At 54.0% G+C, this 23,414-nt stretch overlaps 1 protein-coding gene across 4 annotated transcripts in view; it reads left to right on the top strand.

Moving 5' to 3' along the window:
* The first annotated feature begins 2,065 nt into the window (after window positions 1-2,065).
* Window positions 2,066-23,414, top strand: part of AGAP1 (ArfGAP with GTPase domain, ankyrin repeat and PH domain 1) — a 543,380-nt gene continuing 522,031 nt past the window's right edge. For 2 of the 4 annotated variants that reach the window (XM_068544179.1, XM_068544180.1), the window contains exon 1: window positions 2,067-2,274. In XM_068544179.1, coding sequence (XP_068400280.1) covers window positions 2,112-2,274 — 163 coding nt within the window. In that variant the 5' untranslated portion in view covers window positions 2,067-2,111. Of the gene's footprint in view, window positions 2,275-23,414 lie in introns of all 4 variants that reach the window. The other 2 variants (XM_068544181.1, XM_068544178.1) reach the window with 2 other exon arrangements.

Genomic DNA, 23,414 nt, shown 5'->3' with positions numbered 1-23,414 from the left:
ACCCGGAGATGAGCCCCAGTGGCTCTCCATATTTAAAGGTTACAGGAGTAAGAGGGGATCACAAACCGGACTGAGAAGCCGGGAAGGTAGTGGGAAAGCCTGGTGATCATGTTATCCCAGCAGCCAGGAGAAGGGTTCAAGGAGGGGACCGACCAATGACTGCTGATACGTTAAGTAAGATGAGGCCACATTGTCGGCATCTCAGTTACTACGGTTAGGTAGGATGAGAGCAAAGCCAGAGGCATATCACAGAGGGAGCCGCGAACTCTGCCTCAGGCATCAGGGACCCTTGTGGGATTTGGGGATAGGGAGGAAGGCATGAGCAAGGGCTCAGAGTGCTGAAGGTGGTCGGCACATTTGTCTGGGGGAAGTGTGAGCCCAAAGAGTGTAACCCAAGCAGGCTGGATACCAGGGTGAGTAAGCCACAAGCAGGCTGCACATGAACCAGGTGAAGGCTCAGCTGGCTTTGATCAGGGATGCCAGGGCAGCGGACTCGCGTTTCCAAAAGGTCACTTGGATGGGCGGGGGCAGGGACCAGGCCGGTGCGCACAAACTTGGCGCCGGTGCTCAGCACATCTGCAGCTATCCGGTTTGCCTCGAACCTGCGGAATTAGCCTTCTGCGCGCGCTGGGCCCACTGCTGCAGTGCGGTCCGGCCCCGCGGGGTCCCGGGCGCTGAGCTTACGCGGGGATTGGGGTGGGTGAGCAGGCTGGGGACCCACATCTCAGTTTACTTGTTTTTTTTTTTTTTTTTTTTTTAATTTTAAAGGAAAAGGATGCCTAGGGAGACTCCGTGGTATTTCACAGCACCTCGTGTCCCCGTCTAAACTTCACTCCTGGCCTGTGAATACCCACGCCGCCACGGCTAAGGAGGCTCTTCGCCTTCGGGAAGAAATTTAGTTTATTTAGAGGAAGCACTCGTGTCACTTTCGCAAAAGGAGACAGCAAGTGAAAACTGGGGCTGGGGGGAAGGGAGGCAACAAAGTGCGGTCGGGGGACACGGCGAGTCGCAGAGGCTCCTCTAGGCAGCCGCTCAGAAACAAACAAAAACGCGGGCGGGGTCGCGCACCGCCTCCCGGGTCCCGAGGCGGCGGGACAGCCGCGGGGCAGCACAGAAACTCGTGGAGAGGCTGGGGCAGGGGCCCGGCCGCGTCACGGGTCTGCGAGCCCGTCAGCCCAGCCGCTCGCCCCCGGGGCCCCGGCCGCACGCGGGCCCCGGGCGTCGTGCGCGCCTCGTCCCCGCGGTCCCGGCGGGGCGCCGACGCGGCGCGGTGCGGACTACAAGTCCCAGGAAGCCTAGGGGCAGGCGCGGGGCGGAGCCTGGCGCAATTCCCCGGGATCCGGCGCGCTGGGAAGCGCCGGGGAGGACGCAGCGGCGGCGGGCGGCGGGCGGCGGGCGGCGGGCGGCGGGCGGCGGGCGGCGGGCGGCGAGCGCGCGGGCGGGCGGGGCGCGGGCGGAGGCGGGGCCGACGTGGGCCGGAGCCCTGCGTGCCAGGGAGGGGGCTGGCCGGGCAGGCGGCGGGTGGCGCTCGGCGCGGGCTCCGCGGTTTGCAAGGCGCCTGCGGCTCGGTCCCGGCTGGGCGGGCGGCGCACGGCGGGCTCGGCGCGGGAGCCCCGGCGCGCCGGGCGGCGCAGCACGCAGCGCGCGGACCCACGCCGCGGCCGGGCGCCCCGAGCGGCGCGGCCGCTGCCCGGGGGCCGGCCCTCGGCCCCGGCGCTCAGAGCGCGGCAGCTGCCTGGGCTTTAATGGCTGCTCGGCGGGGCAGCGCCTAGGGGTGGAAGGCGGCTGCGGCGCAGGAAGGCGCCCGAGCGAGCCTCCTCCGGGGCCGGCCGCGCCCGCCGCGGCGCTCCATGGGGGCCCGCTGACCCGGGGCGCCGGGGCCCGCTCGCTCGCCCGCCCGCCGGCCGCGCGTCCCGGCCATGAACTGAGTCGGTGGGCCGGCCCCGCGCCTGCTCCGCCCGCTCCTTTCTTCTCGCGCCTCCTCCGCCCGCCGCCGGCGGGCCCGGCTCCCCGGGGGCTGCGGCGCCCCGGGCTCGGCGGCCCGCGGGCCCCGGGGCGCGGGGCGGCGGCGGCGGCGGGGGGCGCGCGGCTCCGGGCGCGGTGCCTGCACCATGAACTACCAGCAGCAGCTGGCCAACTCGGCTGCCATCCGGGCCGAGATCCAGCGCTTCGAGTCGGTCCACCCCAACATATACTCCATCTACGAGCTGCTGGAGCGCGTGGAGGAGCCGGTGCTGCAGAACCAGATCCGGGAGCACGTCATCGCCATCGAAGGTGAGGGCCGGGCCGCCGCGGGGCTTCTGGAAGGCGCGGGGGAGCGGGCGCGCGCGTGTGTGTGCGTGCGTGTGTACACACGCGCCGGGCCGTGGCACGCGGCTGCCCCGCCGAGTGGGCACTGCGGTGCTTCTCACCCCGCAAGGCCGGGCGAGAGCGGAGGGGGAGGCCGAGGGCCGGGCGAGCGCGCCGCCAGCTCTGCCAGGGAAGATGGATCGCCGGCGATAATGTGCTAATGGGCAGTAGAGTCTCCGGTGAGAAAGTGGCTCCGTGTGGCCGCGTCCTGGGCCACCCGAGTGACCCGGCCCAGCCCAAGCCCCGGGGCAGCCGGAGGGGTCGGCGCCACCGGACCGCGACAGGTTACCAGGCTGGGGCCGAGCGTCTTGCTGGACGTTGAAGAGGTCTTTTGAGAAGTGTTGCTGCTGGGGGCGAGGCTCTGGCTGGGGTGTTTAGGCGGGCAGGGCCAACCCCTTTGGTGTCTTTGGCCATTTCGGGGGCACAGTGGAGAGAGCTGACCTTAGCCGGAGCGGAGAGCCAGCCCCCGCTGCAGGCTGCATCGTGTCCCGGTGCTGGTCCACCTGCCCCTGTTCAGAAGCTGGCTTCTTGTATGGCGTGTTTTCTACCAAAAGTCCTGGGTCACATCAGAAGAACCCTCCCTGGGGGGGTCTCACTGTCACATACCTGGCACTGGGAGGCCACCCACCCTTCCTGCAAGTCAGGCGAGGCAGTGATCCTAAGGAGCCCTGCAGCCGAGTTCTGCCTCTCCTGGGCCTGTGCTTTCTCGGGTTTACCATGGCTGTTATTTCTCTGCTACTCAGCTTCCGGTTTGTTCCCTTGCTTCCCTTCTCACTGCCATTGGCCAATGATGGTAAAAGAACTGAAGGGTGGGTTGTCCATAATATAGAACTGTTCTGACCAAAAGCCACTCTGGCCGCAGTTGAGGAACACTGGGAAGGTTCTAAGGCCTGGCAGGAGTGTGTCGGGAGCCCAGCCGCAGGCATCGCCCCGCTCCCCTCCATCCGCAGGTGAGGGGGCCCTGGCCTCAGGAGAGCGTTGCTCTGGCGCTGTGCTGCCTGAGCTGCTCACCCCGGAGTGTCTTGGTTTGACGCGTGACCAGTTAGGTGGGGAAGGTGGATGTGGCGGTGCTGATCCTCTTGGCATTTGGCAGCCCCGTGGACTTGAACAGCCTCCCGGCCAGGATGCTCATTGGTCGCCTGCATCCACAGGGGACTTGCTAATCCCGGGGAGGGTCTGAACAGCGCTCCAGCCTTATGTGGGCCTGGCTCTCAGAGCACCTGGCCGCCCTGTTGGCGATTTAAGATGCTTCCAGATTCCTCGAGAGGCAGAGGCTGCAGTGTGGCTCTGACAAGACTCGCGGGAGGCCGCGGGACCGGCACACGGCTGCTGATGCTGGGTGAGCTTGCAGAAACGTCCCTCCAGAGCCGGGGCTCTGGCTCCGTGGCCACCCAAGTGAAGGGCTCCTGTGCCTGTTTCCGCTGTCTCTCCGCAGCTCTCTGGCAGCATCCATAGGAGTCTGATGATGAAACACTTTGAAAGCTGGTGACTAGTACTGAAAGCACCTGGCTGAGAGCACCTAGTCTCTGTGCAGAGACCTCTGGCTGAGTGTGATTCATGCTGCCTCGTTTTCATTTCCCATCGCGAAGCCCTGTTCTGGGGTCTCGGGCACCCCCCGCGAAGAATTTTGACTATCTAGCAAGAGGATGTGGTTTCATTTTTGTTTTCTTTTCCTTCTTTCCTAAAAAAACCAAAACATTGTGTGGTTCCTAGATGGTGGTTTCTGGTGGCTTGCTGTCTACCTGTACTATGTCAGACTTTAGGCCCCTTCTTGGCTGGAAACCTTGTTATCATCAATAAGATGCATAATCAGTGATGAATCCTGCTTGGGACTTTGGCAAAGCTATTATTTTTTTGTTAGAAGAAGGAATGTTTATATCATGTCAGGGCTGTGGTTAATTTAATGAGGTTTAAGAACCATTCAAATATGATTCTGTTCTTTGCATTATTATTAACAACGATACCACTTTTTACTTGTATAGAACTTTAGCAAGCATGCTCTTGCATTCATAAGCTGGATGTGGGGCTGTACCAACCCTGTGAGAGAACGTGGGCCAGCTTCATTCAGGGAAGGATAACGACCTCCTGAACGTGTGACTGAGGTCAAAGTCGGGTCTGAACCAAAGGATCCTTTGAACCTAGGTCTGCAGCCCCCCAAAGAAATATAATGTCCCTCCTAATGAAATGTAAGTTCATTTGTTATAATGCCCCTCCTAATGAAATATAAGTTCACCTGTTATAATGAAATGTTCTTACACACTACCAATTTTAAGATACGGTTGTGATTTATATCCACATCATTGATATTTTGGAAATTGAGAAGATTGCTCAATTGTGGCAGGATGACATTTTTCCTGTGAGGAGAGAAGCATGCAGAAACAGTTTTGTGCAATTGTGTAGGATATGGGTTCTTCACTCACACCGAGTAGGAGAGCATTGCCGTGGGGTACGGAGACTGCAGACGCGTTTAACTCTGTGCCGTAACTGAGTGTGCGCCCAGAGGATCACAGTACCGCTAAGAAACACACGCAGATCTGCCCCTGCCTGTGAACCTTGCAGGTGAGGATGGTACAGTAGCAAAACGTAGACCTCTCTGAATTTTAAGATAAGACCGTTTCCAATCAGGAAAGTATATGCACGTCATAACAAATGGTTTAAACATCGCTTGCCTCAACAAACAGAAAATTGCCTGCATTTTAGAGGAGATGCAGCTAGGCTTTTTTCCTTCCTCTGTGTGTACCTACGCAAAGTTGGAGTCATACTTACAAAACTACCTGATTAGCATAAAGTGAGCACTTTTCAACGTTATGAAACAATTTCCAAGATACGATTTTTCATGTCGGCATAATATTCCAGCGTTTGACTGTGCCATAATTTACTTAAAATTTCCCTGTTTTCCGGAGTCTTTCAAGAATTGTTGGCTGTTGGAGTGAGGAGTGGGCTTGTCAAAGGGGAGGGTGTTTCGGCTAATGCTTATTTCACAGCGATTCTAAGAGAGTCTGGACTGGAAAGTCTCTTAATGATGGGCCGAACTGTATATATTTTAGTCGAAAGAGCTCACCGAGATCCCCAAATCTGAATGGGTCTGTGACCCTGCTTGAAAGCATGGGGAATGTGATTTTTAGTTCTCAGTCCTGTTTTAAAACATGACCTTGCCAAAAAAAAGAAAAAAGTAAAGTGTTTTTTCAAATCTTTACTTCGGACTTTGAGAGATTTATTTTTTTTCTCCAGTCTCTGGAGTTTAAGGAAGCATTGCCTGTTGTTTTCAGATTGACCTGGTCAGATTTCTGGGCTGTCCCCCAGGGGCATGGCCGGCACCCTGGGTGTCCTCCATGCCTGGAAATGAACGGGGACCAGCCTGCCTCCTGGGTGAGCAAGCATCTTGCCTAGGGTCCCCCCTCCAGTTCTCCTTTAAAAAGCCCACCTGGGGTTGATGGGGTTGAGGTGAATGAGTCAGCTGCCTTTCTTGTTAAATAAAGCTTGTTCTTCTAGTACGGGTAAAGCCTCTGTTAGCCACTGCACCTTGTAATTCAGCTTGCCTGCCTGCCGCAGAACCGTGATGCAAACGATAACCTGGCCAGCTCACTCAGCCGGGCCGTGGTCGAGCCCCTAACCAGCATTCATGCCTCCACGCTCACCAAGCAGCTGCTCGGGGAGCGGGGCACCGAGTTCCCCACTGGCCCTGCCGGTGGTTTGCATGGCTTCCTGGGAGGGCTTGGGGAGGTCACAGTGGCCCAGTGCTCGGCAAGAGAACTCCGCCTGGCACCCCTGGTCAGGGCACTTACACAGGGGCATTGAAGGGCTGAGCCCCAGCATTTGGGGAGCCTGGGAAGATGGGGCAGGGAGCCCCTTTCATCCCACGATGCAGCAGCTCTGTTGAGCGCCTGTGTACAGCAGAGCGCCGAGTGCTTGACCTGCGTCATCTCAGTCCATCCTGTGATGATTCCATGACACACATGCCACCTTGGAGGCCCAGAAAGGGTGGGAAACTTGCTGGAAAGAGATGGGCTGGGCTGGTCAACCTCATCGCTGGCTCTCTAGCCCTTTCTGAGCTAGGAATGAAGTTCTTGGTTATTCATAGTTCCCACAGGCTGAATGTACAAACCATCCCAAGCACGTGTCCCCTTTACCCAAGACAGGAAGGGGTAGCGGATGCCGCCACTAACCGAAAGCTTACGCTCTCTGTGTGGTTGCTTACCTCGGCAGAACTTCTGCAAGAGTTTGTTTGCCTGTAAGAATTTATTTAATCTGGTTGGGGCAGGTGTGTGTGTTTAAGGAACAAACCCCTTCTTCCTGCCGTGAATGAGCATAACCCTTCCTGGATACTCTTGGCTATGTTCGTAATCTTTCAGGCTTCATACGAGCTGTAAGTTTGGGGCCTTTTCGTTATTGGTATGAGTGCCACAGTCTCCTCCTTCAAAATAATTCTCGGGTGGCGGGCCGTCACTTCCAGGTGAAATTTCATACCTTAACGGTCTCCGGACCCTTCCAGATTCCGGGCGTCCCTTCAGCCTGGCTGAAGTCAGCATCTTCCCTGTCTGTCCCAGGCCCCAGCTCCCAGCAAGGACTGGGGGCCCTTTGAGGAAAATCAGGTCGTGCTTGTGTTCTGTCTCCTCAGTGATGCGGTGTGTCGTGTCTGGCCCTCGGGGGACGCCCGGGAAATGTTTGTCGCGCGGGTGACTTGTCAGAGGGGCTCGCGTTTTCTCTGGCGTTTGGGTCCTCTTGCCCCTCACTGGTGATCTGAACAATGTTGAGCCTCTGGCAGAAGTGACAGTGTTTTGATAGTTGTCACAAGAGCACAGGTGTTAGGGCCGGGGTGTTTTTGGGTCTGGTGGATTAGCCTGTGTGGAAACTAAATGCCGTGTGGTGTTTGGGTGGAAATGAAGTTTTCTCTAGTGCATGTAGGGGAAGAAAAAGATGTGCTTGCTTAATCCTGGCAACTTTTTCAACCTGGCTCTCGGCAAAAGGGTGGTGTTTCTTCCTCTTGGGCGTAAGTGAATTTCAGACGTAGCATCGATACCGTTGATAGGGATGGATGAGTGACAGGCAGGGTGGCTGACGTAGTATCTTCAGTGGAACGTTGAGAGCCTTGGTCCTCGAAGTTAAGCGCGCAGTGGAATCACATGGAGGGCTTGGGAAAACAGGTTGCTGGCCCTGCCCCCAGAGTTTCCAGTTCTGTAGGTTTGGAGCAGGCCTGAGAACGTGCTTTTGACAAGTTTCCAGAGGATGCTGGTGGTGTCGGTCCAGGGATGGCACTTGGAGAAGCATGGCCGGGGAGGGGAGGGAGCTCCGGCGGCGGCGGACTGGGCATCGCTTCTGGGCCAGGGCTCCGCGCGGTGCTTTCCGTCAGCAGAGGGGCGTCCTCTTGTCCTTCCCTGTGGGTGACAGCAGCCCAGGGCGTTGCTTCTGGTGACACAGCTTGAACGCAGTGGAGGAGGCCCTGAAGCCCAGGTTCGAATGGGTTCAAGTCCAGGTTCGCTCTGCTTCCACGGTGCTGACGCTGAGCCCCCTGCAAGGAGCGTGGCTGGTGGGTGGTGGACATTGCCAAGGGCATCCCTTAGGGAGGGAGACCGTAAATCCCAGTCCGGGGCTCTGTGGGCTTCCCTTCCTGTGTCTCCGCGGTCCTTGATCTTTAGCGTAGTCTCCTGTGTGTTTAAGTGGGGTTCTTCCGTATTCACTTGTTACGATAATTTGGCAGGTGATACATTTTGTTTTTGTCGTGCAGCTAAAAGAGCGTTTCTAAACAGGGGAGCTGTATGTTATTAGCAGCTTAAGAAGGCTGTGTGGGGAGCCTGGTGGAAGTGACTCAGAAGGGAGAAGCAGCCCTGGCAGCTGCAGGAACCTTCACAGCAGAACCTGGAGCCCTGTTACTACCACCTCTGTTGTTGTTGGTTTTTTTGTGTGTGTGTGTCTCAAACTGACTTTTTATTTTGTTAAGACTAAAATCTCTTATTTTGCATCCTTTTTTCCCGTGTACCCTGCAGGTGTTTACAGTTGGTGCATCTCGCTCTGGCTTGTTTGAACTACTGATTTGGGCCTGTCTCTTCTTTCTCGATGTTCCAGCAAACTCGTGTCCCCCACCCCTCCCCCGCACCCCTTGCCCAACACTCCAGATTCTTTGAGGCCTTCGCCTAAGTGATTGAGTTTGGCAAAGCGGATCAGGCTGAGTTATTTTTAAAATCCAGGGTTGGGGGTTCTGAGCTGGTGCTTAGCCGCATAATTCCTACCCTTTGTTAAGTACCTTTCTCTGAGAAGGAAAATGTACTCTGCAGATGTTCATCTCTAATCTCTGCAGCATCTGTGATTTTCCTCGGGTTCTGAGCACCAGGCCCGGTGTGTGCTGCCCTGGGCCCCATCCTTCCGGGGGCTGCGGGCCTCTGAGGCTGAGGGGGACGTTGGCTCCCATCTTGTGGTGTGGGAAGCCTGCACACCGGGTCGCGGTGGTGACCCATCCGGGGGCAGGGCTGGCATCGCAGTGGGTCCCACCCCTCCACCTCCCTGTGCTCTCTGCTCACGACTGACCCAGGCCGGCGGGGCTGCCTTGGTTGCACGTGGCGGCCAGGGAGGGAAGGAGAGAAGGTACCTGCCCCAGCAGAAGAGATTTGTTACTGGACCCTTTGAGCAACCGGCCAAAGAGCTTGTCTGTGTGCGAGGTTGGGACATTTCCACAAAGAGTGGACTAAATATAGGCCGGAGGATTGGGCCCAGGGCCCGAGCGGGGGCTGTCATCGCTCTGATACTGTTTCTCCCACCGCTAATCAGAACTCGCCACCGGCCCTGAACAGGTGGCCACCCTGAGCTCTCTGCGAACAGACTGGTGTTTTTGTTTAACCAGGGGCTCCTTTGCAGATGTCACACTTCTCCCGCTGTTTGATGCGGACTGTCTTCTTTTGGGCTGCGGTGTTGGAGTGTTTGTGCAGTGTTTCTACACGAGCGACTGTGAATCTTCAGAAACTGCCTATGCCGTCTGGTTGTCATTAGCGTCCTGGTTAGAAGCTGCTTTTTTTTTTTTTTTTTTTTGAAAGGGTGGGAAACACTTTTCATGGTTCTGGGAGAAGAATTCCAAATAATTACCGGCCATGTTCACAAACGATTTATGTTTGGTCTTAGAAATGTCAACATCCAGCAGGCTCTTGCAAAGACAACCATGTCCCTTTCCAGCTTAGCACACAAAGCTACTGTTACCGGATCCTCAGATAATAGTCTTAAAGGGGGAACGGTATCTCCAGGCAGTGAATTTAGGTTTCATTCAGTGAGTTTGAGGTGATATGGACATAGTCTACCAGCAGTACTGAGCATACGACAGAAAAAAAAATTTTTTCGTGAGTACCTACAACAAAACAAGACCCACCTTAGTGTCCTGAAAGAGTTTTTATTCCTTCATATTCTCTGTGTGAGGGCAGATGGTGGCCGTCAGCAAGATTTGGTCTTATGGATGTGGTAGCTACTGGCTCCCTTTTGTAATGAAATAGAAGTGGATTTGGAGAGAGCGGATTGCCCTGAGAGTCTGCTGTTTGTGTGTCCAGTTGTCCTTGTCTGAGAGGGGAGAACTGGCCTATTTTCCAGGGAGGGGACTTCGTGGGCCTGCCTGCCTGCCCTTTGCTGTGGTTTCCAAAGATCTGGGTGCTGCTGCGAGCAGTGACTCGGTCTCCTCATGTCCTGACCCCGCTCCTGTCAGGTCAGGCTGGTGAACCCTAATTTCAGACCAACAAACAATTGTTTCAGTTTTAGCTTCGACGATCAAGCCTGGATCTCTGATTTTCCGTATGTTACTATTAGGAGTTTGGGATTGGAGGGATTGAGACCACTTCAAACGCCCTAGTTTTTTTGAGCTCTTTTTTTTTTTTTTTTGGCATAGAACATAGATCCAGAAGGATGCCCAGGTCATAAGGGAGGGCGTTTTCACAAACTGACCACACGGGTACATCCAGCATCCAGATCAAAAAACCTGAGTTGGCTAGCGCAGGGCGAGACTCATCTGTATTGCATGTGGTTGGAGCTGGTTGCCTCCGTTTACTTCCCTGTTCTCCCGATGATGGGCATTTGGGTGGTTTCGTGTTCGGGGCTGGTGGGAATAGGGCTGCCGTGCCTTTGGTGCCCACGTGGCCCCGTTCCTGTTGGGGGGTGCACGCCGGGGAGCCAGCGCTGCGTCCTGTTACCCCTTCTCGCAGGTCGATGCAGCTGCTCCTGCACCCGCTCCGTTGGTGGCCCCCGTCTGGAGACCTTTCCTTGCTGTTCAGGGCTCATTGCAGACACTCAGGATGTGGCTGCCTGCTGCCTCTGTCCTTTGCTTCTCCTTCTTTCCAGCCGTTTGTCCAGAAACGAAGAGTCAAGTGCTTAATACGTTTCCGGCACTGTCTTAGACGTTAGGTTTTCAGCTTTGGATATTCTATAGGCTCTTCATTCCCCGTTAGTGGAATAAGTGTAGCTTTGTAAGTGGAGCTGTGAGAGTGAAATCCTTCACCAGGAAGTGTTTTCCTTGAAACTGCGGATGGCGCTACTCCCCCGGGGCTGGAACGGGGTCCCCTCGGCTCTCCCTGGCTCCTGCCCGACATCAGTGGTCAGTGGGGGTCCTCCTGGCTGAGCCCAGACCAGCCCCGAGTCCATCTCACACCTCGGTGCCGGGTTTTAGGTGACCTGTGCGTCTCTGTTGGCATGGGAAGGGAAACTCCTTCTGTACTCCCCGTCCAAACTGATCTGTGGTCTTAATGGTTCCGTATTAGCGCTCTTCAGTCTCTGTGGTTCGTAGCAATTATGCGGAGACACAAAAGGGAAAAAGATCAGCGAAGTGTTGCCAACTCTCTGTTACTCCCAAGGGGTTATTTTCTTTGTTCCTCCGGCTGTGTCCTGGGAGCCGCCCATCCCCCTCCACAAAGGCCACGCTCACGAGGCCAAACCCGGGAAGCTGGTAAGGACCCGAGGGCCTGAGAGAGAGAGAGGGGTGTGTGCCTGTGTGAACGTCTCCAGTGGCTGTACAAACGCAAATATTTATTCCGAGGCATGGGGGTTGGGAGGGCTGGGTTCACCCTCACTTTGTTTAGTATGGGCAGTGGCCAGTATGAGAATCAGTAGATCGGATTTTATCGAGCACCGACAGTGGGCAAAGCTCTCTCTTTGCATCTGGGGGTACAGGCAGACGTGTGGGCTCGGAGCCCCTCTCCCAGCGCAGTCGGGCCTAGCCCAGGAGGCCACACTGGTCCAGACTGGGATAAGCAGGTGGTGTGATGCAGGGGAGGGGAGTGGGATTAACTGGACTTGGAAGCTGGGTGGGAATCGGGCAGTGGTGGCTTTCCGGGCGGGTGGGAAATAGGAGTGGAACATCCAGAACCCATTCTCTGCAGCCTGTGGGGACCTGGGGAGGAGAGGCCGGAGGATGGAGAAGAGCCCGGTGAGCCCCAGAGAGCATGCTGGGAGCGCTTTTATTTATTGGGCCGTGGAAATTACAGATGATGGATTTCCATTTGGAAAGGGTTGTGCCGTGATGCTCGGCTGTTACCAGGCAGGATAGAAATGGTGGTGGCGGCCGGTGGTGGTGGGGAGTGGCAGGGAGGGTCCACAACTGGGCTGTCAGGCTTCCCTGGTGGCGCAGTGGTTAAGAATCCGCCTGCCAGTGCAGGGCACGCGGGTTCGAGCCCTGGTCCGGGAAGATCCCACATGCCGCAGAGCAACTAAGCCCGTGCGCCACAAGTACCGAGCCTGTGCTCTAGAGCCCGTGAGCCACAACTACTGAAGCCCACCTGCCTAGAGCCCATGAGCCACAACTACTGAGCCTGTGCTCTAGAGCCCACGAGCCACAACTGCTGAGCCCGTGCACCGCAACTACTGAAGCCCGCATGCCTAGAGCCAGTGCTCTGCAACAAGAGAAGCCACTGCAATGAGAAGCCCGTGCACCGCAACGAAGAGTAGACCCCGCTCGCTGCAACTAGAGAAAGCCCGCGTGCAGCAACGAAGACCAACGCTGCCATAAGTAAATAAATTAATTAATTAAAAAAAAATTAAAAAAGAAAACAAAACTGGGCTGTTGCAAGGGGAGGTGGGGGCCTGGGCAAGGGAGCAGGGAAACAGAGATGGGCCCCCAAAGGTGCAGGTGCAGGCCTGAGGTTGCCTGTGAGTCTCGGGAGGAGGGAGCGGGAGGAGGGAGCGAAGTTTGACGCAGGGAACGCAGGAGTGGGGCCGTGTTGGAGGATTCCACCTCTAGGTGCCCTGGAAGCCCTAAGGTGTGGGCCGGGGGGGTGCTCAGCCACAGCAGTGCGGTTACCCGGTTCCCTGGGATTTGTGGTGGGAGGACCCTGCCCCTGCAGGGTGGGCTCAGATGTACAGATTCACGAGTCACGCCCGTCTGTCATCCAGGCTGAGGGGCAGGCATCTGGGATGTACGGCAGCCAGTTCCTCCCCTGCAGAATCTTAACTGCGTGTCTGAGGGGCACGGCAGCCTCTTAGGAGTACAGCTAGCGTGCATTGCTCTCCAGGAGCTGAATCAGTCCGCGGGGGGACGTGTATGATTGAGCCTGGGCTCTGGTGGCCCTGCGGTCCTGCTCATCCAGCCAGGTCGTCTCCTGGCCACCTGTGCCTGCCCCAGAGCACGTGTCCCATGGTGCTGGACTGGTGCCTAAATCTCTTCTGCGTCTGTGTCTCCCTCTCTGTCTCTGTCTCTGTCGCTATACCGTATCTGTCTATTAGGTGTGTATTTATTTTTTCACTTTATGGCTTTAATCCGTAGACTTGTAGAGCCACGTGCTGGGAGCGCGGAGGCGAACAGGCTGCTTGCTGTGTAGGTCAGGGCAGGCACAAGCTTCGGGCCGGGTGTGCAGTGGGCTGGGAGGGCTGGAGGGGGTGCCCTGAGGAGCCCGGGAGCTCCTGCAGGAAGCGCTGTTTGAGCCCCAGAAGATGGGAAGCTAATGCCATTTGGGGCGGGGGGTCGCTGACCGGGCATCTTGGCATCTCGCTTCCAAAGGAGGCCTTTGGAAACTCTCATCTCGGCCCGAAGAAATCTCACTGTCTTCACACAAAAAAGTGTGTTTCTATTTTTTTTTTTTTTTCACTTGGATAATTTCAGTTTTACCCAGGTTTCTCAATTTGGACTTGCTCTTCTGGTCATCTTATGCTGGGGCATAAAAAAATTATATATCTATCTCTTCCTGCCTGCTCTCTAAATCTAGAGTCCCCCCCCAAACCTCCGAAGCCCCAAACTCTTTCCCTCAACTCCTTGCTTGGCAGGAGAATTGCGGGGTGGGGGGGGGGAAGTGGTAGGAGCTCAGATCATGGGCAGTTGGCTCTTGTGCTTCTGTCTGCGCGTCTTGGGGACCCTGCCCGGATGGCGAGCTGGGTCTGGACTTCGTGGCAGTGCTGCTTTTTCTGAAGTGGCTCAGCATTCCAGACTCAGATGCCAGAGCCTGTGTTTCTTCTAGAATCCCAGCTTCAACTTCTGAGGGGATGCCGGTTGAAGGGGTGCACTTCTGGGATTTTCAGTTTCCAGGTCACCTGCTGGGACGTGAACGAATCTCAGCGCGGTGCAGTCTCCCTCATCCGGGAAGACAGGACCCTGCGCCACTCCTTGGCATAGACATCGGGGTGCTTTGCGTGGCGCGGGGCGTGGCAAGGGAGACCCCTCCCCTGAGTCCACGGAGCCCCCACCCCCTGGGTGGACTGCAGGCACCCCCTCTGGGTCTCTGGGTCCCACAGCCTAGGGCCTGGGATTTGTGTGAGCAAGGCATTTTGCAATTGAAAGAGATGAACATTGTTTTCAAGTTGAGGAGGATCTCTTTTCCTCAACACATTGTGATGAAAAATTTCAAACGTGGAAGAGTTGAAAGAACGTTCAGAGTGAACTCTTACATACCCATTGCTTTGCTTCTCCGCTAGTTAATGTTTTGTATATCTCTCCATCCAGAGGATGATAATTCAGCAGGCATTCTTAATAGAATGCAGGGTTTTCCTAGGCTGGCCCCGTGTTGGCATGGAATCCAAAGGACTTCCGGAAACGGTACCCTCTGGGTGTCGTGGTATCAGATTCCAGGTGCAGTGCAGGCACAGCAGGGACAAGGTGCTTATTAAGTGCGGATTGAATGTGAAGCGTCCCCTTCTGCAGGGGAAGTTGGTTTAACTTGTGCTTCGGAAGGACAGTTTTTGTTGTTAGTCTTTTTTCTTTTTAATTTATTTTTTAAATCGACTATGCTTCAATAAAATTTTAAAAAATTAAAAATTTATGTTTGTATTTTACTTTATTGAAGCACAGTTGATTTACAATGTTGCGTTAGTTTCAGGTGTACAGCAAAGTGATTCAGTTATATATATATAAAACTGAATATGTATGTATTATATGTAACTGAATACATGTATTCTTTTTCAGATTCTTTTCCCTCATAGGTTGTTACAAAATATTGAGTATAGTTCTCTGTGCTATACAGTAGGTCCTTGTTGGTTATCTATTTTATATATAGTAGTGTGTGTTGTTAATCTCGATACAGTTCAACCTTGAACCCAAAGGGACACTTTGAATTGAGCTCTGACTTGAATTCTATGGCTGAGCATGTGTGTGTTTGGGAGGGCAACCCCACTTTGGGCCTTGGTGGTTTTGGTTGATGGGGTGGCATGCCATCCTCTTTGTCCAGGACTTTGGTTTTAGGAATAGTCCATGTGTTGATATGGAGCACAGGCATTTTCTTGTTGGATCATGTTAACACCATGATCACTTCCTGGAAGCAGAATGATGTCGTGGAGGACCACAGCCCTGATGACTCTATGTGACTGTAGGGGGACAGGCAACCCTAGCCGGGGGAGCCAAGACAGGCTCCTGCCTCAGTGACTTGCTGTGGATCCTTGGGAAACACATGTGTCCCTTTCGGCCTCAGTTTCAGAGTCTAGAATCCATGGTGTTGAGCTTTGATTGAGCTCAAGGTTCCTCCAGTCTCCAAAGTGACTGCCACTGTCCCATCCGTTGCCCCTCAGTCCCTGAACCAACCTGGTCTGGTAGAGGTGGAGGGCAGGGGATGGGGAGGGTGGGGAGGAGAAGACTTGGTCAGAGGAAGCCAGATTGTCCCAGGGCATTGTGTTCAGTTGTTCCACCCAGAGTCTTCTTTCCCTCAACAAACCCAACAGTGAAATTTCACTCAGTAGAGTAATAGCCAAAAAGGGAAGAAAACATATTGTATGTGTGTATGTAATCCATGTAGTACGTGGATGATCTAGCACTTGTGTGCCTTGTGTAACGGGTGCACACACGTTGAAGGCCTTGTTATGGCATCTGAGAGTGTGCAGGGGTCTGCAGAAGTGAACCCTGTCCGTGATAATAACCTCCAACATCTCCACTATACCCTGGTCCCCCAGACTTAGCCAGAGATAGGAGAAGCAGATGTGGAACTGTCTGTAATCCTGGCCGCGCTGTATCACTGTCACTGCGGTGAGCACACGGTAAATGCTGCAGGTGTGGTTAACGAGCCTGTGTGTGTGTATGGCCTGTATGCTAGGTGTCCAGTTCAGCTCTCATTCACCTCTCCAGTTTATGAGTTTAGGGAGCATCCTGGGCTGAACTGGGAGCCAGATTATAGTGTGATTCCTGTCTCAGCAGCGTTAATTACAGTGTTAATTACAGAACCTGATTCGGCCCAAATTCCTGTTCCCCAGACTGGGCCCTTATGGGCCATGTCTTCTGGGTTGTCCTTGAGCCAGCGATGACTTCACAAAGGGCTGTTAGTCCGCAGCCTCCTCCTCATCCGACCCCCTGCGGCTCCCTCCACATCCTGCCCAGAGCTGGCCTTTGACCATGCAGCCTTTCAGGGGGACTGAATCAGCAGATTCCTTCCCTTGTATATAGTCTCTCGATGTCTTCGCCACGGCTCCGTGCTGCTGTCTGCACGTCACAGGGTGCATCTCCGGGCTGCACCCAGGTTATGCTGGCAGGTCAGACTTTTTTCTCCCCGGACTCGAGCCTTCAAGCCATCTTAGCTCACAGCCCTGCCTTTGCTTCCAAACCAAATTTCCATTTGGTGAGCCTGTGGGTCTAAAATATCCAGCCAGAGCCCTGGGTTTTAACTTCCACTTCGTCATGATCATCTCTTCAAAGTCCAGACTGGCTTTTAGCTGAGGGGCACTTATGGCAAAATACACTTAAGTTGTCACCTCTTGTCACTTGACTAGGGACTGAGCCTCTGGGTGGCTCTGAGTGTCCATCCCTTCCTCCCATGCTCTCCTCTGACTTGCTTACAATGACCACCTCTCCCCACAAAGTGGGGAAAGCTTAACTTTTGAACGTGTCACCTGCTGATGGGACAGGGATTCTCTCGTTCTAACAGTTTAGTTAAAAAAGAATGCTCCCGGAGAAGGGAACCCTCCTCCACTGTTGATGGGAATGTAAATTGGTGCAGCCACTATGGAGAACAGTATGGAGGTTCCTCAGAAAACCAAAAATAGAGTTGCCGTATGATCTAGCACTCCCACTCCTGGGCATATATCTGGACAGAACTATAATTCGAAAAGATACCCAGTGTTCACAGCAGCACTATTTACAGTAGCCAAGACATGGGAACAAACCCAAACGTCCATCAACAGGTGAATGGATAAAGATGTGGTACATATACACAATGGAATACTACTCAGCCATAAAAAAGGAATGAAATAATGCCATTTGCAGCAACGTGGATGGACTTAGAGATAATCATACTAAGTGAAGTAAGTCAGACAGAGAAAGACAAATACCATAATGCTATCACTTACACGAATGAACTTATCTACGAAACAGACTCACAGACATAGGGAGCAGACTTGTAGTTGCCTGGCGGGGGCGGGGGAGGGGTGGATTGGGAGTTTGGGGTTAGCAGATGCAAACTGTTACATATAGGATGGATAAACAACAAGGTCCTACTGTATAGCACAAAGAATTATACTCAATATCCTATGAGGAACCATAATGGAAAAGAATATGAAAGGGAATGTGTGTATGTATAACCGAATCACTTTGCTGTGCAGTAGAAATTAACACAACATTGTAAATCAACTATACTTCAATAAAATAAATTAAAAAAAAAAAAAAAAGGAATGCCCCAGCCTCCGTGCGTTTTCATGGTGGAAGGATTTCAGATGTCTCGCTTGTCTATTTCAACAACAGGCAACCAAAATTCTCCTTAAGGCTTGATTCTCTCTCTCTCTTTTTTTTTTTTTTTTTTTTTATGGCCGCAAGGCATGTGGGATCTTAATTCCCCAGCCAGGGATTGAACCTGTGCCCCCTGCAGTGGAAGCTCGGAGTCCTAACCACTGGACCGCCAGGGAAGTCCCCTTTGACTCTCTTTAAGTATTAAAAAGCCACTTGTTCTTGGGGCCTTACCTTAAACCCCAGGGACCCAGGGAAGTCACCTCGGTCACCCCTGTAGCCGGGCTCCCTGTTGGTGTCCCCCCCGCCCCCGTCTCTCTCATGGAAACGTAATGCGATTTATACTTACATTTGTGAGTGTGGGTGTTTGTGTGGATGTGTTAAGGTGTCTTTTCCCGAGAGGGCGGGAGCACGTAGTCTTGTTCTGTTTTATCCCTAGAGCTGTCCCGTCAGCCTTGGCAATTGCTCGTTAGCAGGTGAGGGATGGAGAGATGCATGGACCGTCTTGGTTGGGGTTCGAGTCTTGTAGCCATAGGGGACAGGACCCTCCATCCTGCTGCAACCATGTGTTGATTCTTAAACAACCCCTGTCTGAGAATTCTGTAGGAAGATACTGTGCAAAGCTAATTGCAGTGAACTTTTCCAGTAACTTGTGTGTGGAATATCCATTTTCCATGGTTACTGTTACCTTGGCTGTTGTTACATAACTCCTGTTAGATTCAGTTACTGGGGTTTGTTAAGCCTGGGTTCCAGTATTGAAAAAAAAAACATGACCTAAAGAGTGATGACTTTGAGATTGCCTTTTTAGGGCTTTCTGGACACAAAAACAAAAATTTTAATCAGAAACCTGAGTTTGTTTGACCAAAAGTTTCTCTCTTGGTTTCAAAATGTGATGTCACCGAGACCATTCTTGGTAAGGAGCTGTGAGAAGCTGCGTCCACATGAGCAGGACCACCGAGACTTGAAGTCACCAGTGAAGGCCCAGCACTTACTCGTGTTGTCCTCCACCCAAATCCGTGCTGCCTTCTGTCCTCTACCGACACGGCAAAGAGGGGAGACATGGGGCCTGGTGGTGGACAAGGGACCGAGTGGACAGGGCACAGTGGACAGAGACCCCAGCCATCTGCCCAGTGTGTTTTCTTGCTCTTTTCTCTGTGCGTTACGATCTCTGCTATTTAGGTTCCGGCCTTTTTTTACGAGCTTGGAGGGCGCTGGAGCTGATTCTTCTCCCTAAAGCCCCCCGGCGGCCAGGCCACACGTGCTCTGGGCCGACCCTTTGGAGCTGAGCCCTTCTTCAGAACTTCCTGCTCTTTCATCGGGGCATTATTTTTGCCATCATGTGTGGACCTTTCTCTGTGCCGAGCTTCGGTACCTGGAAAGCCCCGAGGGAGGCAGCTGTTCGGGATCTGTCACGTGGGAGCCGATGGCTGGTGACGGCTGGTGCCGTGGGCCAGGCTCGCTCCCGGGCCAGCTGGCTAAGGAGTCCCAGCCCCTGCCTCCCCCTCCCCCAGTGGTTCCCTTTCAGACTTCAGTTACGAATTCGTTTTGGGGAACAGAGGACGGGAGTAGCTACTTAAAAATGCCCCGCACCGCGAGGACAGTCGGGAGAGGCCAGCACGAGGCGGTGGAGGGATGAGTGGCCGGGCGCCCTGGCGGAGGAGTCTGGCTCGGCCTGTGGACCCGGGGTGCAGCTCTGCCCCAGCGGCCGCCGGGCGCGGGTTTGCCTTGTAAATGACACCGTCGTTGGGAGGCATCCCTGACAGCTGCTCCTGCTCCAGATTCCAGAAATTTCTATTAAACATTTCATGAACACACTCCTAGTTCCTTCCCTTTTCCTCCCTTAATAAAATCCGTAATAGCACCAACTGTTTATTGCGTGGGGGACCCCGCCCTGTGTTAAGGGCTTAGCATGCTTTGTGTCATCTTATCTGGTCACCCCAGGACAGAGGTGGTAGAACCCTCATTTTGCCGGCCGGGAGCTTGAGGCCTGGCGTTGAGAGCTTTGCCAAAATCCACCGACACCTGGAGGTGGCTGGGCTGAGTCTGGATTCGAACTCAGGACTCACCCACTAACCGCACGCCCCCCCCCGCTCCTCCCCCTCCCACCTACCTTTCTGCATGTTTTAATGATGCAGAAAGGAGACCTCTCAGATCCGCCCAAGGTGTACAGAGGGGCTGAGGAGTTCTCTGTGGTCCGTGCTCCTCCTGCAGGTGTCTCTTACTCACCGTGGTCCCCAGGGAAATCACAGCTGCTAGCTTGCTTTTCCTCCGTTGCTGTGATTGGTGGCGTCGGGATGCTGGCTGGCGGTTTTGACTGCACGGCAAGGACACCCAGCACAAGCTGGCGGCCTGCGGTGACAGGTTCCCAGTCTGGGAGGAGGGAGAGATTCCAGACAGCGTGGCTTTGAAAATTCACCTGAGTTCGGAACATCTGTGACATTTTTTTTCCGGGCTGGTTGAAACTATAGCTGTTAAATTTAAGGCACCCGAATTATGTGACCTTTTAATAATAAAGGTGCTGGCAAGCAGTTCATTTTAAACACGTATAAATAGAAGTTACTTTTCCTCTGAGCTATAATTAGCACATTATGGAGAAATTGCTGCCCTGAAAGTCAACGTGATTGACCTGAGGTCACGCAGAGCCAGGTGGCAGGGCCGGAAGTGGCCGAGTCCTGTGCTCGGCTCTGATGCTGGTTTCATGGGGGAGCAGAGCCAGACTTGCACGTGGGGCTCGGCACAGGATTTGCTTTCCACCGCAGGTGTGGTCGGGCGGCTCAGACGGCACCGTCCCTCTTTCAGAGAGTGGCTCTGGGGACGGAGAGAGGCGAGGCTCACCCAGGCTTGCCCTGTAGTTGGCTTTGTCAGGCTGGCAGTTCTTTGATTCCCGTCTAGTGCTCTGTCCACAACATTCCTTCCAAGGGCATTTGGTGACGGTCTGCATTCTTGTTCTGTGCCAGACCAGACTCGCCTTTCAGGCGGGGCTTAGTCCCCATCTGTGCAGGGGGCAGACCGCTGTACCTGCCCTGCCCCAGGCCGGGGAGGGGCGATGGGCCCCTGGGTGATGGGGAAGGAGTGGGAAGTGTAGGTGGTGGCTGTGTGCCCATCCCCCGGCATCGTAGCAGTGTCGGGGGAGGGGGTGCAGCGCTGCTAGCCGAGAGTTCCCACCTGAGCAGTCCCCACCTGCTTAGGCAGGACTTACCTGTAAGGTCCTGTGACCGCCCCCCCGCCATGGGACGGAACAGTTATTCTCGGTGAATTTTACAGCTGCCGTGCCCTTTCTGCACTTACTTTATTTTATTCTACCACTTTATAGACTTACAATTTCTGCAAGAGAAACTGCGCACATTGAAAGTTTACAATTTGATGAGTTTTGATGGACCACCCCGAAACCACAATCACGCTGTCGGACGTGTTCGTCTCCTCAGGCGTTGCCGCCTGTGACCCATCCCCTCACCCCCATCCGCTCGCACTGATCTCCTGTCACTGTGGATTAGTTTGCATTTACTAGAATTTAACAGAAGCGGAATCACGTGGTAATGGACCCTTTCTTCATCTGGCTTCATTCGCTCAGTGTCAGGATTTTGAGATTCATACAAGTCGCTGTGTGTATCAGTCGCTTGCTCTTTTTTACTGCTGAGTCGTATTCCATTGTATATGCTCCCCACAGCTTATCCTGTTGTTGGATATTGATTGACTCATTTCCAGGGTTTGGCTTTTACAAATAATCTGCTGTGAACACTCAGTACTGTTCTTCCTATGGGCACGCGCTTTTGTTTCTCTTGAGTAAATATCTAGCAGGGAGTGGCTGGGAGATGTCGTGGGTGTATAGTCAACTTTTTAAAAAACTGCCACACTGTTTTCCAGATTGGTTGTTGGATTACACCTCCCGCCAGGAGTCTGAGCGTCTTTGCTCTGGGTGTAAGTTCAGCAGGCTGTTTGAGGACAGCACCTGTCCTTGAGAGAGAGGATTTGCCATCCTTGTCTCATGGGTTGGCAGGTATCTTGCACTTTGTGACCCCCACTGACGTCAGTTTCGCTCCTTGTCAATCCAAGTGTTTGGCTAAGATCTGTGGTTCTTAACAAAGAGAGGGAACACATTTTGCCCCCAGAGGACATTTGGCAGGGTCTGGAGAAATTTTTGGTTGTCCCAGCTTTGGGGAGGCAGGTGTTAGTGGCATCTGGTGAGTGGGGACCAGAGATGCTGCACAGGGTAGCCCAGAATCTCAACAGTGCTGGGCTGAAAACCGCCAGCCGGACTTCCTTGGACCCTGCCAGCCTCTGCTCTGCAGTGCAGAGCTCTGCGCTGACCAAGGGTCAGCCTGGCACACGTTGCTTTTTCAGGTGGGAACCAGTGGCATTACCTGTGGGGTAATGGACCCATGTGCTCACCGGGATCAAGCACTTCGCAGTGAGGGAGGCTGGCCTTGTCCCCTGGGTCTGACGCAGCCTCTCAAGGCGGGCGGGGGCTGTGTGAGACCCAGCCAGCACCTTCTCCTCTAAGGCTTCTAGGAAACTGGCTCCTGGGTGAGGATGTGACTTTCCTGTCCCTCCTCCAATTGCTTGAGTCGGCAAATTCCACCCAGCGCTTTACACTAACTGCGTGGCAGCTTGAGCTCAGGGCCGTCTTAACGAACTTCTTTGATTATTAACCTTTGCTTGGCTCAAGGAAATTACTCACTTGTTCTCTGGCCAAGAGTAAACCTCCTGGAAACTTGCATACTTAAATCTTTTTGACAACTCCACATTCTGGAGCATTCCCTTGGCAGTTCTTTTACTTATAGGGTGGGGAGAAAACTCTGTGTACTTGCCTCAAATCACGGATTTTGCTCCTACAAAGCTTTTCATAGACGTGTTCATGGTGGGGCTCGGTGTGTGTCAGGGAGATGACAGCCCGTGTCCGCGTCAGCCGTCACTTCCTGCCGCATGAGCAAAGTACTGCAGAGCTGACTTTTATCTGCTTGGGAGTTTGCTTATTTATTCTTTTTTTTTTTTTTTTTTTCTTTTTTTGCTTATGGGGGACAATAGCAAGGATGGGAAACACTTTTTTTTGACACAGGAATAAAAAAATAACCCCTGTACTTCCTTCCCCATTCCTGCCTCACTTTCTCTGTTAGGAAGGATGTGCCGTGGGCCCGCTGCTGGTTGGAGACCTCTGAACTAGAAGTAGACCCTGACCTCTGAACTGAAAGCAGACCTTGACCTCTGAACTGGAAGTAGACCCTGACCTCTCTGGGGTCCTGCCACTGCTCAGCAGCCCCGGTGTCCCCTCGAGGGCCAGCTAACTTCTGCACCAGTCAGAGAACCTGCCCTTTGCCTCCCTTGCCAGGACGTTAACATTCACGAATATATTATTAGTGAAATATTAAGTGCTTGGGATGTTATAAAAAATGCACTGTGTGTTCATAAGAGCGAGGGGTTCCTGGCTGGTCGGTCCCCTCTGCAGAGCTGGGGTTCTTGTCCGCAATGGTGCTTGGAGCCAGGCCCTCCCGGTCCACTCAGGGTCATTCCTCAAGGTCATTCCTCAGGTCAGGCCCTGTCAGGTTAGGTCACTTCCCTTCGAGTCTGTTTTGCAGTTTTCTTGGGCCTGTTTATGCTTTTCTAGTTCAAACGTGGCTTCCCTAGCTTCTCTTTGATACCAGACTGTCTTAAAGGGTTGAGATCACGAAATTTGACGACATAGCATGTGTTGTTTTCTTCCCCCTGTGTCCCCATCACTCCGTTCAAGAGCTGCTGTGTTGCCACCGCGGGTTTGTAAGGCGTGGCTTCCCTTCCCGTACACCTGCTTTCGTCCCTCCGCAGCACCTGTCCAGGCTGGCGGGCCCACCCGCGGGCCTGGCTGTAGAGCTGGTGGCCGGTGGCCTTTAGAGCAGAGGTTCTCAGAGTCACCCAGACAGCGTGTGAGCGCCGGATGCGCCCCACAGCTCTGAGCCAGGAGGTCCGTCCGGGGCGGGACCTGGGATGCCGCCTCCCTGACAGGTTC

The sequence above is a fragment of the Eschrichtius robustus genome, chromosome 5 (genome assembly GCF_028021215.1).
Source record: "Eschrichtius robustus isolate mEscRob2 chromosome 5, mEscRob2.pri, whole genome shotgun sequence".
In the NCBI taxonomy this organism is placed as follows: domain Eukaryota; kingdom Metazoa; phylum Chordata; class Mammalia; order Artiodactyla; family Eschrichtiidae; genus Eschrichtius; species Eschrichtius robustus.
This window is presented reverse-complemented; position numbering and strand designations above follow the sequence as displayed.